Raw genomic sequence first — 15,230 nt, 5'->3', positions numbered from 1 at the left:
ACAGACCACACAGAAAACACTTGATTAATAAAGCTGTGGCTACCTGCTCTGATCCTAGTGGATGAAAAAGCAGGCCTGTTGGCAGACAAGGCCAGGCAATCTTGCAGGCCTAGGCTTCAAAATGGCCACCAGCCACATGGCCAGGCCCAACAACATCAGAAAGGCCACCCCAAAAAAATACACTTCCCCAATTCAATCCAATGCCATCCATGCCATAAATGATGTCTAAAAATTCAACAGACCACACAGAAAACACTTGATTAATAAAGCTGTGGCTACCTGCTCTGATCCTAGTGGATGAAAGCAGGCCTGTTGGAAGACAAGGCCAGGCAAGCTTGCAGGCCTAGGCTTCAAAATGGCCACCAGCCACATGGCCAGGCCCAACAACATCAGAAAGCCCACCCCAAAAAAACACACTTCCCCAACTCAATCTAATGCCATTCATGCCATAAATGATGTCTAAAAATTCAACAGACCACACAGAAAACACTTGATTAATAAAGCTGTGGCTACCTGCTCTGATCCTAGTGGATGAAAGCAGGCCTGTTGACAGACAAGGCCAGGCAAGCTTGCAGGCCTAGGCTTCAAAATGGCCACCAGCCACATGGCCAGGCCCAACAACATCAGAAAGCCCACCCCAAAAAAACACACTTCGCCAACTCAATCCAAAGCCATCCATGCCCTAAATGATACTTGAAAATGAAATACATTAAAAAAACACCAAAGGAACAGTTGCTTCATCCTGCACACACCCATGAGGCCATGACTAGCTCGGGCCTACTACTGACTACTACTACCCACAACATATTTAAAAAAAGGAATGATGATAGTTACCAAAAATAAATTGTAGTTACAACAACTGCAATGCCCACAATCAAACAGACACAACAACCACTTACTTGTAAAATATCCAAATCAAAAAATCCTCAAATCCAATTGCAATGATGCAGCAGACAAAAAGAGGGATCTTTCCAGCTCAAAATCCAAAGGCAGAATGAGCAGGAGATGGACAAAGCACCGGGAGGAGCATGCTGGACAGGAACAGGAAGTTGGAGATTCTGTGTCACTTCCTCCCTCTCACCACCTTTTTAAAAAAGGACTCCTTGCACAAAAAAGGACCACCAAATGTCAATCTGAGGAGTTGTTTTCATCCAAAATCATCATTTGCAGAAGGTTTCATGCTGCTAGAACTTTTGTTTGTTCAATACTCCATTTACATTGAAAGATATTATCCGAAATGTAAAACCCATCTCTATAATGAATGCCTAGATATTGACATGATCCATTCAATAATCTATCTTCCCAAACCCTCTCTACTATGATTCTGCTCATTTTTTATTTTTTGCACCACAAACCCAGCTACTCCCACAACCTCCCCGCAGCTTACCCTCCCCTGGAGATGGGAATAGGACCACACAGCCCATCTCCACCCTCCCCAAATTGACTTCCTTTTGGAGTGTCTTGAAACTGCACCCTCAGTGACCCGCCCACCCAGCAACCTTTCACCTTAAGCTTAGTGATTCTTTTCTATTTTGGAGTGAAGATTTCTCTCAGCAAATCCTGGGCTTCCTCTATGTTAGCAAACATATGGAGCTTCCCTCTCACGAACACCCTTAACTTTGACTGCTGAGCTGTTGCAGCCTTGGTGCCCTGTGCCTTAAAAAGATATACTAATTTTACAAAATCTTTTCGCCGACGTGCGACAACTGCAGACATATCAGCAAAAATCCAACATCTAGAGGCATTGTTGATCCAAAATTGTCTCTTCTGGATTGCTTTAGACAGTATCTGCTCTTTGAAGCGGTAGTCGGCAAAGTTAATCAAAATTGTTCGTAGTAGTTTTTGAATTTGGAAAAGGGTGGGAGGGCACCCTATGCGCTCTTGTTGCAGTGAAATCTCCAGTGAATTATGGTAGAACACTCTTCTTGATAAACGTCTCGACCCATTGGAGAGTTTGGAACCCTTCGATACCCTCTGGGACCCCCTCTTTACACAAGTTTGAGCACCCCAAGTTATTCTCATGCTCTTCAAGTTTATTTTCAAAAGAATATTTTTCTTTTTTAACCAAGTTGACCTGCTACTGCATAGTGTTTACTTGGTCTTCTTGTTTCTCATCGGGAGGCCCTTGTAGTGTCACAGATGCAGCCGGAATGGCCAAGGCTTCTTTGCCTTTGGAGAATAGCAGATACTCCTTGGTGTTTTGATGATTTGGATTGACCCTTTTCTCCTTTATAGGTTTCTGTAAAGGAGAAGTTTCTTCTTTTCCCTTTCTGCCCTCCTGAGCCCACACAATTGAATCATGATTTTCTGGTGTTTTATCATGTGGGCCTGGCTCTTCCTCTGGTCTTATTCCTTTGTCCGACTCTCCTTGAGCTATGCTCTCCATAGCTGAAGCCCTTTTTATTTTTTAATGCAGATTTATATAGCGCAAACTCGACCCGAAAGTATTGGAGCTCTTTACATGAGCACCGGTTACGTTACACAAGGACACATTCAGGCAACGTGAGATTAAGTGATTTGACCAGAATCAGGATGTGGACTCGACCCCGAGGCTCGAACCTTGGTTTCCAGCACCAAAGTCGGCAATCTAGCCAGTGGACCACATCCTCTCCCCTTGCTCCAAAGTCCTTTCTGGATTCTGGCGACTCCTTTTCTGAGCTCACAAAACTTGAATTTATAAACGAACCAGTCCGTGCCTTTTGACTATGAGCAAGGACTGGCAGACGAAAAAAACGGCTTTGGTATATCAGCAATAATCTGCAATCAAGCTCACTCCTCTGGTGTCTCTCCCTCCCTTTTTTGTTGTTATTTTCCTTTAGAAATCGGCCCCAAACTTATTGGGTTTTGAATATTGAGTGAGATCGTATCCTCTCATATGAATTTTAAGACTGCACTGTGAGTGAGAGGGGAGAGGGGGAGGGGGATCCCAAACCATTGTCAGCTTTTTCTGGGGGGAGAAACAATTCTCCCTCTTATTTATTTGTAGCTCATGCTCTGCAGTGCCTTCAGCCCCTTACAATGCCAGTCTTTTAATTCCTAGCTCAATCTGGGAAAGCAGAGTCTTTTTGCAGAATTAACTGGATTATGCTGCCAGCAAGCTGCAGGGAAGCTCATCTTTGACCACTACGTGGACATGGCGCTTCGCCGGCTCACCTTGCGACCAGGTCAGCCATCCGTCCTAAAGCCCCACAGCTGCTCTTCCGGGATGCCTCCACAACCAACGCCCTTCTGGCCTCCAGGCATGAAGAATCTGGAAAAAGGTGCAAAATCCTATTCTCATTGGTCGCCGGCCGAGACATACTGGAAGCACGCCGATGAGATCTTAGCGACTCTTCACCATGCCGTCCACCCGGAAATAGCCTGAAGACAAGGGGAGGAGCATAACGGTCACTAGCAGCTATGCCATAACTGCCCATCTGATCATTTATCCTTGCTGAAGTTATGGTCTAGCCATAGCCTAGCAGTGAACAAAGTTTGCCTGATTCTAGTGCCCTATCAAAAGGTTGCATTATGGCACTATCTTTTTTGTTTCTTTCTAATATTTTCCATCATTAGAGTGCATGCATTTTCATAAAACCCCTCTTTAAACCTACAACTGTTCAGGGAAAATTGACCTGCACTTTAAACTTCAAATGTTCATCTCTCCATTTTTTTCGTTTTAATTTCCATCTCCTTTTTTTCCATCTCCTGCATGGCTCCTCTCTCAGAGCACAGCCTATGCAGTCACCTGCATGTTTGCCCTAATCTCAATTATCAAAATCTATTATTGCATTTCTGTATATTGCTCACACTTTATTTTAAAGATTATTTTAAAGATCACAACCTCGCCTTCTTGCAACCTAGTCCTACCCAGTCCTCTCTTTCTCATCAACTAATCCAATCATCTGCATAACCTTGTATATCTCCAACTAATGATCACACTTAACTCCTATTAATTTAATCTACCACAAAGAAACTGTAGTAAATAAATGAAATGGTTTTCTTGAAAGTACCAAACTAAGCCCAATAACCAACAATTAGTAATAACCACTGGATTAATCACTCACCATGGGTTCTGTTAAAGTGTTGCAATGCTCAATCAGGATTAGAAAGTTAGGAAATGTCAAAAGGCAATTTAAGTAAGGAAAACTCCAAATAATTAAGAAGACATTCAGTCATGTACATAAACTGTATTTGGTGGACAACATGTTCATGGTACGTCAGAGTAACTAACTGATCACGCTAAACGCTTGCCCACAATATCCATGTCCTCCTCTACCCTCAAATGTACACTACCCTTCCATGCGGTAAGAACAGCCTGTCCACAATAAGAAAGGCATTATCTGAAATGGGCACAAGTGTTACACAGGAGTGTCATGCTCCTGTCTATTCCATTACAACAGCATGGTATGAAATGGAAAAAGGAACACGAGAGTAACACGAGCGGCATGTCATGCTCATGCGCATAACACCTTCGCCATTAAAAATAATGTTTACAGGTACTTCCATGATGATATGTGCTCCTCTAGAGCTTGCTGCAACATTCATTTCTGTGTTCTTGACACACACCTGTTCAGCCACATTTAAAAAAACGTTGTTCACATGTTCATCAGGGCACACTCTCTCACCCTTGAACAATGAAGCTCTATTGAGATTCCAGACACATCCCCCATCCACACACACAGCCTTCCTGAAATCTTCAATAACTTGTGTGGGGTCCGACCAATTCACAAATCCCTTACCATCTAATCTCCCTTTTGTATGCTGAACCATGTCACCAATCTTCAGTACCTGCCTGCTTACAGCTCCCTTCCTTTTCCTTAAATCATCTTTCAATTTAGCTTTGTACTCTTCCACTCTGCATCAAATCCCTTTAAAATCCACCTCTGAAACATCCCCTTTTTTTACCACCACCAAGGCACTAGCCTAATGCAAAGTTTTGCGCCCCCTAAATAAATCAAAAGGGCTCAATGAAGTCACAGAATTATGAGAGTTCCTAAAATCCAGCAACATAGATTGCAATCCATTCCTCCATTTCAAATCACAGACAACTGAATAGCTTCCTTGACCACAGGGGTGAATCTCTCAACCTGATCATTCGCCTCAGGATGAAACACACCAAAATTCTTGGATGTCACCCCATACTTCTCCAAATAACTCTTAATTAATTTGCTCATAAACTGAGGACCATTGTCTGTCACCACATCCTGGGAAATACCCTCTCTTCAAAAACAAAAAATGTCATCCAAAAATTCTACTTACATTTTCTGAAAATTCTACTACATTTTTTGAAAATTTACCATTTTATCTCAGGCCATTTATATTAGTAATCAATTAGAACTCTACCAAACACCACCTGTCTTGGTAACAAAGCAAACAGTCCAATAATGTCCAGACACAATTCTCATCATGTTGCTTCAGGAAACCCAAAAAGCTGTGGATCAGTAGACAATGCTTTAGCCGATTTGTCTCTGGAAGCACACTCTCTGCATGTCCTTACTTGACATTTAACAAAAACATCTATCCTTGGCCACCAAAAATGTATCCTGACTCGCCTTCTAGTGTTTGAAATACCCATGTGACCTCCATATCCACAATAACTTTCCTCAGATTAAAAAAAGGTATAAACCTGTCATCTCGCACTATATTGAAATCTTCCACCGCTAATTCTTCCAGTACCTTGAAATAACCCATGAATTCTCCTGGAATCTTCCTTTCCTCTGGCCACTCACACAGAATAAACTGTATTACCTTGTACGGCTCACCATCATTATTCATCTCCTCTTTCCATCTAGCTTCTTGAACAATAGGGTGTTCTAAACCTATTAAATTGATATCTTGCAATGTAAATGCTATCTCAACCCCTTCCATATCTGCCTCACTGGGATCGTCTCCAGGTACCAGTAACCTGGACATCCAATCAGCATTCACATTAATCTTCCCAGGTACATACTCCAACTGATGCTGAATTCTTTGCAATCTTGAGGCCAATCTAGCCAACCTCGCTCTCACAGTATGCCCACCAACAGGCGCCATCATGTGCACTAGTGGCTTGTGATCTGGTTTAATAATTAATTTTGTCCCCCACAAAAAGGTCCGGAAGTGTTCTGCCCCCCCACACACAAGCCAACAACTACCTCTCTATTACAGAATAATTTTTGCCAGCATCATGCACAGCTCTTGACACATAAGCCATGATCCACTCCATTTAAACCTTGCATTTAAACAGATCCACTTTTGATGCAAAATTAGGAATGAACTTCACATAGAATTCAGTTAGCGCAAGAAATGCTACTAACTTCTCTTTGCAAGTAAGAACAGGAGCATTAGTTATGTTTTCAACATTATTATGTTTTAGTCTAATTCCCGCACTGCTAATACTATGACCCAGATACTCCACTTCACATTTTTTTGATTAACACTTATCTGAACATAGCTATGTCATCAAGCTCTTCTGCATTTTTGCCAAACACCAGTATGTCATCCTGAAAGGCTATCACACCCGTTAAGCCTTCAAGAGTCTCCTTTATTAGTCTCTATAAAAACAGATGCTGACTAGCCAACCCAAAGGGCATCTTGCTGAATCTAAACAACCATTCATGAGTGATCAAAGCTGTAAAGTTTTTTGACTCATCATCAAGGCAACCTTGTTGGTATGCTCTAACTAGATCAAGACAACACAACACTTGTGACCCTGCTAGGGGCACTGTTTGTCTTTATTTTTCAAACTTTCAAACGTTGTTTGTTGGACAACATGCACAATGTAAGTCAGAGTAACCAACTGATCATGCTAACCACTTGCCCACCGTGTATATGTCCTCTGCTCCCCTAAAATGTAGACTAGCCTTTCTGGAGCTAAGAACAGCCTCTTCACAATAAGAAGGGCATTATCTGAACTAGGCACGAATGTTACACATGTGTATCATGTTTGTGTCCAATACAACAGCGTGGTGTGAAATGGGAAAAGGAACACAAGCATAACATGGGTGTCATGTCACACTCGTGCCCATAACGGTAAGCGCTATATAAATCCAATATTTATATTAAAATAATAACACATCAAAAGTCTGTTCACATTAGGACCTGCACATCGTATATAACAAGGGCTGTTCATAGATGCATGGAGTATCAGCATGTATGTCATGAGGCCAGCATGTGGGAAGTTCTGCATTTGCAAATACAAATTTTGTTGGATCTATGCATCAAAGATTTTATGAATTATTTAACTGGAAATATGAGTGATCTTCAAAAATCTACCTAGCTGTAGATGATCTGAAGCAAATCTACCTAAATATATTCCTAGGTTCCTCATCGCATGTACTTTACTTACCGCCTAAATCACAGACTTTGGAGAAAGGTGAAAGATTGAATGCTGTTATCACATCTCTACCACAAAACATCCAAAGGGAATTCATAAAATGCATGAACTTTAGCAATTCATCATCTGACCTGAAAATGACAAAAACATGCATTTCAAACAATTATTTATTGTAAAAAAATGGCATGTCCACAAATCACAATGGGAATATGCCAGCTTTGTAATAATTAGAGAAGCACACTTATCATTGTATCTGACTTGCATATCAGGAAATGGGACAATGATTCTGAAAAGCAAATTTAGATCGGTAGTTCTTAACTTGTGGTTCAGGTACCCCTGGAGAGCTTCAAAGCCTACTCAGGGGGTCCACGACTGCTTAGAAAATGAAATAATATTAACAGATAAAGTGTACATATAAATAAAGAAGCAAAATTAAAAAATGCAAACTTTAGAATATTCTATTCACTTGAAGGAATTTGAGATTGGAGGCAAAAATTAAGTCTGTATTCTCAGATTGACTTGTGGCAGCAGTGCAAGTGCATCAAACATAATTTAGTATAGATGATTAGTGTCCTCAATCTAATTTAGAAAAGCTCCAACTTTTCCATGAAAAATGCAATTTAGAATGTATCTATTTGTTTGTGAATTAAATACAGCATTCCATCTATGTGTATTTATTTGATGATTGTTTCTGCATTTTTGGGTATTTTTTGTACTTTGAATAATTGAAAATTCCCAGCTTCCAGTAATAACTCAATGGAGGTCCCTGGATTCTAGCAATGATTGAGTGGGGGTCCTCAGAAGTCAAAAGGTTAAGAATCCCTGTTTTAGATCTTTGCCATGTTCAGTGAGCATTTTCAGTGCTCTCTTGTGGATCTTTCAGGCCAGGGTGTTGTATAATGGTAGGTAGGTAGGTAAAGCTTTATTCGATAAAAATATCATAAAAGCACAACATACAGTAATATAAAAAGGATCAAGTTTGGACAATAAAAATCAATTGATCATAGGTATGTCTAAAAAGGATTGTAAAAATAGGTAAAAAACAACATGTGCAAAGTACAAGAAGCTTAGGGACCTAAAATTCATTGTAGTGGGATAAAAAGCAGGTCACATAGGTAATTCAGTGCATATAAAGGGCAAGTTTTTTCTTCCGCAATAACCAAGCACAACCTAGATACTTGGCAATGCCACAGACAATGGTAAGGGACGAGGCGTCAGTTTGTAGAATGCGTAAACAGTACGATAGTCACGGCAACCAAGCATTCTACAAATCGGTCTCAACCACTTGGCTCTTGCTCTTCTATAATGGAAACAGGCAAATAAAAAGTGAGGAATAGACTCTTTGGGTGCTGTACAGCTCGGACAACCAGCAGATGCAGGGGAAAATCCCTTCCAACCAGCAGTAACACAGTTAAGAGGGAGGGACCCCATTCTGAAGCGCACATACAAAGATCTATCCAATGGGGACTGAATAAAATCAAGATAGGGTTCCAATTTGCAGAAAGGCTTATGTTCGAAAAAAGCCTCGCTCAGCTTCCCCAACTTTGCATTGTTCAGCTCTCTTGAGTTTACCCAGCTCCAATAGGCCTTCTTAAGATCCTGTTTCGAAGGGGGTATCTGGGATTCCCAGCAATCTTCGAAGCCAATGGACCTCAATGTTTGTTTTATGTAGGAAATCCATTTTAGCCTCCTCCCAGTATCCACTGATATAAGTTCACTTAAGCCTGCAGCATATTTGGCAAGTTCTGGTGTCCGTCGCAGTCTTGCCCAGAATAGTAAAGGTCGTAAACGTGCGATATCCTGAATAGAATGTCTACCTAGGTCATAAAGCAAAGGTTTTAGTGGAGATGAAGTGGGGACAGAAATGAGATTCCTCATAAATTTATTCTCGGAGATGACCAAATCATGAATATTTTCATAGCCCCAAATTTCTGCCCCGTACATAGAGCTAGATAGTGCCTGTGCTTCATATACCACAAGGGCCGGCGCCACTGGTCGACTAGTAGAGAGATGTTGTTCTCTGATAATGGCACCAGATACCCTCTTGTGGGATAGGAGCATCTTGGTCAGGTGCGATCTCCACTTCATCCCTTTTGCAATACGTATGCCTAGGTAATCGAAGGAATCCACGGTGTCTAATGGTGTGCCATCCAGACTAAAAGTATATCTAAAGCGTCTCGGAGGATTAATGACCATTAGTTTTTTTTTTTCTGTATTTATAATAAGACCATAGGACTTGCAAAAAGAGTCAAACCTATTTAAGATTTTTTGCAGGCCAGCTGGAGATTTGGAAATCAGGAGAGTGTCATCGGCCAACAGGAGAGTGGGGACTTTTTCACCCGCCAGGACTGGAGCATCAGCTGGGACCTCTCTAAGGAGATCCACCACCCCGTTGATGTATAAGGAAAACAGGGTGGGGGCTAGAACACAGCCCTGGCGTACCCCCCTGTTCACCGCAACACTCCCTGTAAGCTGGCCCTGGGCACCCCATCTAATGTTGGCATGGTTGTTCTCATGAAGAAGCTTTAAAAAGGCAAGGATCTCTTGGGGAACACCTAATTGAAATAAGACCTGCCACAATTGTTGGCGGGGAATTAAATCAAAAGCTGACTTTAGGTCTATAAAAGCTAAATATAAAGTGCCCTTGCCTAAAACTACCGTTTTCCAATGTATCATAAAAAATCTAAAAACTTGATCCATAGTGCCTACCTTTTGTCTAAAACCTGCTTGAAAGTGTGATAAAACATCCCTATTCTCAATCCAGCACCTCAATCTCATAAGGAGAACCCTGCCAACCACTTTCTGTATTACGTCAATTAGACTAATAGGTCTATAGTTGGCAGGGTCCTCCCTATTACCCTTTTTATAGATGGGAATCACCACTGCGGCTTTCCAGGACTCAGGTACTGTGGAACCCTTGGCTATGGCATTCATGACAACAGAAATGAAAGAAGCCCAGGGGATTGGATCATGTAAAAGGAGATCACCTGGTAGGCCATCTGGGCCTGCCGCCTTACCGGGGGCAATACTTTTAATAGCAAGGATGACTTCATGGATACCGAAATTAGTCTCGGCTGGGAAATTTGCGGTGGAGGGCAAATCGTCCACCACAGGAACGGCAGAGACAGTCTCTCCCGCGTAGCAGAGAAATGGTTAAACCATTGCAGCTCCGCTATATGATTTGGGATGCTTGCTGTTTTAGCCCTTTTGGCTCTGTTTAGGACGCCCCAGAAAACCGATGAGTTTCGATTTAGTGCCGCCTCCTTAAGTTCCTGCCAGTGGTTTTCCTCCCAATTCCGCTTGGCGACTATCAAAGATCTCGAATAGTCTTGTCTCGCCTTCCTAATTAGATTTCTATCCTGTATTCTTATGGCTTTAGACAGGGTCACTCTGGCCCTTCTACAATCTTTGGAATACCATGGGTTTGTGCTTTTCATGGGATCGACCTTGCGACCAGTTTTCTCCCCCAGGATGAAAAATTCCCCTATCTTATTAATAGTGTCGTGATAAAGGGAAGGTATAAGTTGGGGATCGTCCGTTTTATTGCTGGATTCGCAGAGCTCGGTATGTTTTCTGGCTAAGAGTTCTTTGATTGATGCGAGCTTCTCATCATGTTGTGAGATCCCATGCCATTTAAGGCGTCGACTACAACCTGCCAGTGATACTTCCTTAGTTACCATCAAGGGAAGTTGATTGTTCACATAGTGCGGGGTCATCCAAAGATCTTTAATTTGAAGACACAGTGGATTATGGTCACTATCTATTGTACTTTTAACAACCATGTCCACAATGTTGCCCCAGGAGTAAATGTCGACAAGAATATAGTCGATGCGTGATGTAGTAGTTAGCCTATTAAAGGTAAAGGCACCGCCCTTGTCAGATGTGGATCTACCATTCACTGCACGTAGATTAAACTCTTGGGTGAGGGCATTCAATTGTATAGCCCTTTGTGACCATTTCTTAATTGGAGTGAGCTCTAGGGGCTGAATTCCCCAATTAAGATCAGACTCACTAGTCCCCAATAGATCTTCTGAGGCTAGGGGTTCAAAAGTACCATTGAAGTCACCACAAATCATGATAGTAGAGTTAGGATCGATGAGAGTTAGTTCATGATCCAGGGCAGAAACTATCTGAGACGTTTGTCCTCCCACCGTGCCTCTAGCATAGATGTTGAATAATTCTAGGGTGGGACCACTATGTGAGCCTTTTATTGTCAAGTGTAGAAGGTCGGGGGAAACATTCTTATGGGTCTGTACCAGCCAATTATGCTTGATGTTTACCCAGACAAGTAGTCCCCCCGATGGGCGGCCTTTCCCTGAGCTAAGGGCCGGTAGGAAGTATGTAGAGTACCCTGATTTGTGTAAAGGGATTGTGCTCCATGTTTCTTGGAATACACAAACATCAAACGTGCTAATAAAGTCGTGCCAATCCGGGATCAGGAGTTTTTTGGGGAGCCCCGCAACATTCCAAAAGACAAAATTAAGAAGCGGCATAGAATTTTCAAATGCTGTAGTAGGTTGAATATAGGGGGACATCTCACAGAACAGAGTGGACGATGAGGGGGGAGATAAGCTCTGGAATGATGCGGTGGTATATAATGTCATACTGTAAGTAATTCAGAACACGAGGTAGACATTTGGGGTTTAAAGTTGCAGTGAACTTGAGCCAAAGACATACTGTTCTTCCCTACAATGTGTTGAGAAGTTTCATGAAACTGGAGCAGCATTTAATCTATGGGGTCTCTGTAACCTAAAAAAAAGACTTTGGAAAGCTGCAAATTGAGAGCCAGAAAGAATAGATCAGAGGAAATTCAAAGAGAGGGCCAACCCTCCATCCAAATCCATTGCACAGCAAAAAGAGAACCAATCAACGGCTGGATAGCTACCAAGAAAGGGAAAACCTCCTTTATTGTGATGTGGCACACCGGCTATTTGTCACACTGCAACATTGGTTCCAATCAACAAAGCATGTGTTAGAAAAGGATCAGTAGACCCTATTAGTGTAGAGAGGAAATGCATCACTGGAGTGGCAAAGTGGATTCCAAATATTCAAAGCAACTTAACATCGGTGCTCATTCAGAGAAGGAGGCCAATAACTACATGTGATATTGCTCCGGTCAAGAGGCCTCTTAATACATGATGTACAAAGCACAGAGTTGCATAATCAGTGCAAAGGGTCTGTCATTGACTACGCCTATTGTCTCTAATAAATGAATGTTAGAAAAGGACTATTGATTAAGGAGAAAAGGAGACCCAGGAGAGATGTGTCCCCTTAGAAAGCCAAATGGAATGTAATCAACATGTGTCATTAGATCTTCTACAAGTTCACATTCAGTAGTCATTCCCTGCACATGTAAAAAAAGTGGATAATTTGAGCCATAGTTACGAAAAATTATTAATATACTTAACTGTCAAAAAACTTAAGGCAAATAAATCAGGACCAAAAGTTATTATCTGGCATCTCACCTGTGTAAAGTGTAAGACTTCAAACTAAAAGAGGTTGATGTCTACCCCCTGGCCATACATATGTGTGTTTTTCAATTCAAATTCAAATTTATTTTATTTGATTTAGTTCTCTACTGAGAACAACAAATAATTCGATAAGACATTAAAATTACATTCATAATTAGCAAAATTGTAAACACTTATCTTAATACAAGTTTAAAAAAGTTTAAAAAAATGTAAACAGATTATAGCATACAAATTCATTGGGGGGTGATTTGAGAATGGAAATCAAACTCTGTACACTCGTAGAGTTACACTTTGTTTGAATTGATTTTAAAAATCGCTTTCTGGCGACAACTACTGTGGAATTGGGACAAACAAACAAAAAATGCATCAGTTCTTGAACTCCTCCTTTGCAAAGGTCACATAAGCTACTAGGATTATTATCATTTGTCCATTTACAGATAAAAGATTTAAGAGGGAGAATCCCAAACCGAAGTAAGATCATACAACGCCGGGCACCGTGTCTTAAAGTAAAAGTAAGGTATTGTTGCCTTTGTTTGAATTTAATTGAATCAGCATAGACCTTGTAACATTGCAATTTTGTACAGTGCTAGAAGTCGAGATCGTAGGTTATCCTTGGAGTCAAATGTTTTAAAAAGAGTTTCAAATGTGCCGGGGTCCATGTTCTCAGCAGATCAATTGTACAATTCAGACAACTTCAGTGCAAACATAAAATTTCAATAAAAGACATATTTTGAGGATCCTTTATCAAAGATTTCCAGTTTTAGTAGAGCTCTTAAAGAACCTTGTTCAGCATGTAAAATGTTATATGCCCATCGAATAATACTAGTGATTCCTCTAGCATATGTACTAGTTAGAGAAAACTCGAGGCGCAGGGCCTTCACAGGTACAGCTTGAGATATTTTGGTTAATTTCTGAACAATCTTACTTTCTTTGAGTTGTATTGGATGCCATTGATTTATTGGAATATGCTCAAGAGTGTATGAAAGAACTGGAGGGATCTCGATACTATAAACCTGTAAAAGGGTTGAGACGTGCCTATGCCCAGTGGAAGAATATAATCTTTGGAGTGCCCCGGCATGAACATCAGCTTTGTATGCCAGGTGCTGGAGATGAGAATGATTTTTTAAAGTTTGAGAAAAAATATGACCTAAATAGATGTATTCATTCATTATTTCTAACGGTTGCCCTCCTAAAGTCCAGTTATATTTAACATATCTTCGTCTTCCTCGAAAAGGAACTATTTTTGACTTTGTTATGTTAGGGACCAAAAGATTTTTGTCTGCTTATAACGCAAGTGCGTGCAAGTTCCTTTGGAGGCCAAATGGAGTAAGATCAAAGATAATCACATCATCTGCATACAACAAAGTATGAATTTTGTCTTGTGATTGTTTTCGGATGAAAATTAGTTATCTGCATAAAACAATCTGGGAGATCACTGAGGTAAAGGGAAAATAATAAAGGAGCTAAAAGACACCCTTGTCGTAGGCAATTCGATGTTTTAATTGGGGATGTGAGACCCTTCTCTTTCCCCAATAATACTTGGCCCCAGGTTTCGGAGTAGAGTGACACGATAATATGTAATAAGTTATCCGGGATTCCCAGATTTTTTAGCTTACACCAAAGTGTTGGTCTGTCCACTCTGTCAAATGCTGTTGAGAAATCAACAAAGACAGAGTAGACGACCTGTGATTTCGAGACCACATATTTGTCAATTATTGTTTGTAACATCGCAATGTTATCAGTTACCGAATGTTTGTTGCGAAACCCAGCTTGGTTAAATGGGATTGATCCAGTTGAAAAGGCCCACTCTTTAAGATGGTCCAATACACAGGCCGTGAATATCTTTCCTGTCGCATCAAGCAGGGCGATCTCTCTGTAGTTACCGGGAGACAGCCGGGAACCCTTCTTATAGATAGGGATAATTATACTTGCTTTCCAAGATTTGGGAATTTCGCAAGTGGTGAAGCTATGGAAAAAGAGGGAGGCTAAAAACAAACTCCACTCCTTTTGGAGCACCTTTATTGGAATTTGATCTGGACCCATTGCTGCAGATGTTCTTGCCTTTTTTATATGAAGTTCAATTAGAGATGGTGAAGGGGCGCGATTATCGAGAGTAGTGACCCGTATCTTGCCTGATGGTCGTAACATGATTTCTTTCCTCCCATTTATTTTGTATAAGTTTGTTAAATACACTTCCCATTCCCTTGGGGGGACTGGTAAGGCTTGTTTTTTTGCGCATGTTTCTTTTGCAATAAGAGTCCAGTATTCATGTATATTTTTTTGTTTAGCCACTATCTGAATATCCATCCATTTTCTATCCTGTTGCGCTTTTCTTTGTTTTTCTTTCGCCCTCCGTTTACGATTTAAAAGTATTTTAATTTCCTGTTGTCTACTGTTGGAATAACATAAGAATTGTGCCCGAATTAATTTGTTAAGCAATATTATATTTTTATCTGGATTTT

At 41.0% G+C, this 15,230-nt stretch overlaps 1 protein-coding gene across 1 annotated transcript in view; it reads right to left on the bottom strand.

Moving 5' to 3' along the window:
• Positions 1-15,230, bottom strand: part of LOC146805016 (acetylserotonin O-methyltransferase-like) — a 498,405-nt gene that overhangs the window by 112,533 nt on the left and 370,642 nt on the right. The window contains exon 5 of the mRNA XM_085620449.1: positions 7,310-7,428. Within this exon, the coding sequence (XP_085476575.1) occupies positions 7,310-7,428 (119 nt within the window). The remainder of the gene's footprint in view (positions 1-7,309; positions 7,429-15,230) is intronic.

The sequence above is a fragment of the Triturus cristatus genome, chromosome 8 (assembly GCF_964204655.1).
Source record: "Triturus cristatus chromosome 8, aTriCri1.1, whole genome shotgun sequence".
NCBI lineage: Eukaryota > Metazoa > Chordata > Amphibia > Caudata > Salamandridae > Triturus > Triturus cristatus.
Note: the sequence above shows the minus strand (reverse complement) of the source record. Positions and strands in the feature narration are given on the sequence as shown.